The sequence below is a fragment of the Neovison vison genome, chromosome 8 (genome assembly GCF_020171115.1).
Source record: "Neovison vison isolate M4711 chromosome 8, ASM_NN_V1, whole genome shotgun sequence".
NCBI lineage: Eukaryota > Metazoa > Chordata > Mammalia > Carnivora > Mustelidae > Neogale > Neogale vison.
Genome location: NC_058098.1, coordinates 128,895,984 through 128,900,052, shown reverse-complemented (window position 1 = coordinate 128,900,052; position 4,069 = coordinate 128,895,984). Strand labels below are relative to the sequence as shown.

General features: G+C 57.4%; 1 protein-coding gene across 1 annotated transcript; it reads left to right on the top strand.

Annotated features, from left to right (window-relative positions):
• The first annotated feature begins 1,355 nt into the window (after positions 1 to 1,355).
• RHOB (ras homolog family member B) lies at positions 1,356 to 3,793 on the top strand. Its single transcript, XM_044262013.1, has one exon. It carries the CDS (start codon positions 1,731 to 1,733, stop codon positions 2,319 to 2,321), a length of 591 nt encoding a protein of 196 aa, XP_044117948.1. The 5' UTR covers positions 1,356 to 1,730; the 3' UTR covers positions 2,322 to 3,793.
• The last annotated feature ends 276 nt before the right edge of the window (positions 3,794 to 4,069 follow it).

Genomic DNA, 4,069 nt, shown 5'->3' with positions numbered 1-4,069 from the left:
CTGAAAAACCAGTAAGCATCCTTCTGCCTTTGTAATGGATATAGCCCAGTCTGTGTCGTTGGTACTTCAGCCCTCCATGACTGGCCTCAACCTGAGTTTCAACTCTCGCTCTCTCTCTCCCTATCAAGTGCAGTCACACTAAGTGAGTCCCTGATTTTAGAGTTTGTCTTATTCTTTCCCATCTCTCTGTTTTTCTCAAGCTCTTCCTTCTTCCAGCCAAGCCCTCCCTCTGTCCCCCTCCTCCCTCTTCTGTTCTATGAAATCCTTTGCCTGAGATCCTTCTAGATCAGACTCTGGCAGAGATCAGTCAAGTCCTGGTGTGTAGGAGAAGAGCTAGCACCCCACCAGACACGAATTTGTTGTGTCCTCGCCTGCAAGCTCCCCCTGCCCCCCTCTCTGTCCCCTACCTTAGGCCTCATCCTCTTCTTGCCCAATGGGGTGAGAGGTTGTTGGGTTTTATTGTATAATTTACTTCAGGCAGTTCACAGCCTGACTACCAGGATCTGAATTCATCATTCAATCCCGGGCTGAAGATGCGGTTTTCTGCCTTGTGACTTCCTCCCAGTGGACTTGAAGTCCAGCAAACAGCCCAACCTTCCTTTTTCACCATCCCTCCTGCCCCTAATCTTCCCCTAGAGATGTAGGGGGTGTGGGTGGAGGGTGGGGAGGAAGAGGGGAGGCGAGAGGACTTGGAAGAGCTGGAGGCTAGACCCAGGCCCACCCAGCTCACACGCAGCTCTTGGCCTTAGGGGTCCAAATCTAGAGCTGTCCCAGGAAGAGCCCCGGGTGGGGGAGATGGGAGGGGCGGACCAGACCAGGGAAGGGCCGTTTCTGAAAGAAAAGAACAGAACCTTCCCCGGAAACAAACGTGTGTGTCTGCGTGTGTGCATGTGTTTATTTAAAAACAAAACCGCTTAAAGGAGCCGCTCCCTCCCCCGCAGGTCCGGCCACCGCCGGGAGTTTGCAGCGAAGCGGGACAATTGGAGTGGGAGGGAGTCGCCAACGCCCCCACAAAGTGCTGCCTTCTCCCGGAACCGCTCGCCCAGGCCCCGCAGGCTCCAGGCCGCCAGCTCGGGGCCTTGGCCGGGCGAGCAGAAGACGCGGCAAAGCGAGGGAACGCTGGTGCGGCCAGAGCCCCGCAGCGCCAGCCGAGGCGCAGACTCCCCAGTCGCCGCCTCTCCCAGCCCCGCGGCCTGGGCCGTCAATCAAGCTCGGCCGGCCCCGCCCCTGGGCTGCAGCGGGTGCCCAATCAGAGCGAAGCTCCGCAGCGATGAGCTCAGTCGGCTCGCTTCCCATTGGGCGGCTATATTAAGAAAGTGGCCGTACTCTTTAAATAGCGGGCGCTAGGGCCGCAGCCCGCATCTGCCACCGCAGTCTGGCTGTAGTCGAGCGCTCTCCTGTACTCTGGCGAGACCCATAGAAGCCGGGGAGGGGACCAGGCCGGCTCCGCGGTTCCAGCCGCCGCTTGCGCACAAAGGCGCGGACCCCGGGCCCGGGGCGAGAAGAGCGGCCACCGCCCGGGAGCAGCGCGGAGACGCACGGCGCGCCCTATGCCCCCGCGCCCCCGCCGCGGCATCCGGAGCGCCCCGAGAGAACGCGCCGCCGCGGGGCCCGGGTGCAGCTAGCGACCCTCGCCCGCAGCGCGCAGCCCGAGGTGAGCAGTGAGCGGCGAGCGGGACGGCAGCGAGGCGTTCGCGGGGCCCCTCCTGCTGCCCGGGCCCGGCCCGCTCATGGCGGCCATCCGCAAGAAGCTGGTGGTGGTGGGCGACGGCGCGTGCGGCAAGACGTGCCTGCTGATCGTGTTCAGTAAGGACGAGTTCCCCGAGGTGTACGTGCCCACCGTCTTCGAGAACTATGTGGCCGACATCGAGGTGGACGGCAAGCAGGTGGAGCTGGCGCTGTGGGACACGGCGGGCCAGGAGGACTACGACCGCTTGCGGCCGCTCTCCTACCCGGACACCGACGTGATCCTCATGTGCTTCTCCGTGGACAGCCCCGATTCGCTGGAGAACATCCCCGAGAAGTGGGTGCCCGAGGTGAAGCACTTCTGCCCCAACGTGCCCATCATCCTGGTGGCCAACAAGAAAGACCTGCGCAGCGACGAGCACGTCCGCACGGAGCTGGCCCGCATGAAGCAGGAACCCGTGCGCACGGATGACGGCCGCGCCATGGCCGTGCGCATCCAAGCCTACGACTACCTCGAGTGCTCGGCCAAGACCAAGGAGGGCGTGCGCGAGGTCTTCGAGACGGCCACGCGCGCCGCGCTGCAGAAGCGCTACGGCTCCCAGAACGGCTGCATCAACTGCTGCAAGGTGCTATGAGGGCCGCCGCCGCCCTGCCTGTCCCCGCCTGCCGGCGCGGCGCCCCATCTCGGGCCCGACCCCCTGCCCCCCCACCTCGAGCCCGAAGAAGGGGAGACCCGCGCCCCCCAAGGACCCCACCGGACTGCCTGACGTCTGCCTTTCGGCCCGGCAGCTGTGACCCGGCTCCGGCCCTGGCGCGGGGAATCGGCGTGGGAGGCACCGGGCGCCCCCTTTCCAGTGTCTGTGTGCGTCCGGCTGTGTTGCACAGGCCCGGGCGCCTGCCGAGTGCCAAGGGTCCCCTGAACACCCATTTCTGAAGAGCCAAGCCTCTTCAGAGCGTGTGGCTGTGTGTTTGTTTGTTCGAGTCCCCCGCCCCACTTTCACCCACCCCCGCCTCTGGTCCCCGGAGAACAGCTTGGCGCCGGGGTGCAGCCGCGCCCCATCGGATGTTCGCCCGGAACCCAGCGAGCGCCTGCTATCCCTTGTCTGTAACATAGACCGCGGGAACTGCGGGAGGGGAGGGCTGGGGAGGATGGGGTGTTATATAAATATAGATATAATTTTATTTTCGAAGGTAGGATGGTGTTATTTAATGGTGGTGGTGGGTGGAGTGACAGGGCTCCAGAAGAGCTCCGGCCCACCCTGGGTCGGGCGCCCATCCAAGCATGAACAGGACTTGGCCATCTTTCCAACCCCTGGGGAAGACATTTGCAACTGCCGCGGGGCTGAGTGGACACAGCTTCCAGACTCTCGTCTCCCGCGGGCCAGCCCCCTGCGAGCCTCTCGCCAGCCCTGGGCAAGAGGAGGGAGAGTGCTTTGGGTCGTTTTTTTGCCATAAGCGAACTTTGTGCCTGTCATACAAGTGGAAATTGTTCAGTCCGAGAAACTGATGTTATCTGATTTATTTAAAAACTAAAACTTTTTTTTTTGAAATAATTCTTTGCACAATTGTTTTATTGTTTGACACTTAATGCACTTGTCATTTGCATAAGACAGTAGCATTCTGACCACCCTTGTACGCTGTAACCTCATCTACTTCTGATTTTTTTTTTTTAAAGATGTTGACTTTTTAAAAAAGAGGAAAAAGAAACCACTAATTTTTGTTTTGTTTTCTTGAAAAAGTGGCAACACTGTTTTGGGATTTTATTTGTGCACGGATGCACACTATTTTGATAAAGGGCAGTAACAAGTATTGGGACCTATTTAACCCCCCCCCCTTTTTTTTCCTCTTCACAAGGCAGTCTCGAAAAGCTATGTGAAATTTTCTCTGCATCTTTGTACAGAGAATGAACCTGCCCCTAGTCTCTCCTTTCTCACCCTCCCTTCCCTACCCAGTGGTACTTCTACTAAATTGTTGTCTTGTTTTTTTATTTTTTAAATAAACTGACAAATGACAAAGTGGTGAGCTTATGATGTTTACATAAAAGTTCTATAAGCTGTGTATACAGTTTTTTATGTAAAATATTAAAAGACTATGATGATGACGTTTATAAAATGGCTCCTGTGATTTAATAGCGTGTAAAAGTTTATCCTCTTGAATTTGGGGCAAAGGGAGACTCCTGCTAGACAAGATCCTTTCTTGCCACTACTCCCATTTTCCTGATAGCATTTGTGGTAAATGAAGCTGAAATCCTTTGGGGCGATGTGTGGGGTTTGGGTGGGCATGGGAGACAAGTTACTCCTATCCACATGCCAGAAGATGACTGGTGTACCCAGGCACTCAGTGCCCAAACTTTAGACCTAATTGTACTGTATGTATGTCTTTA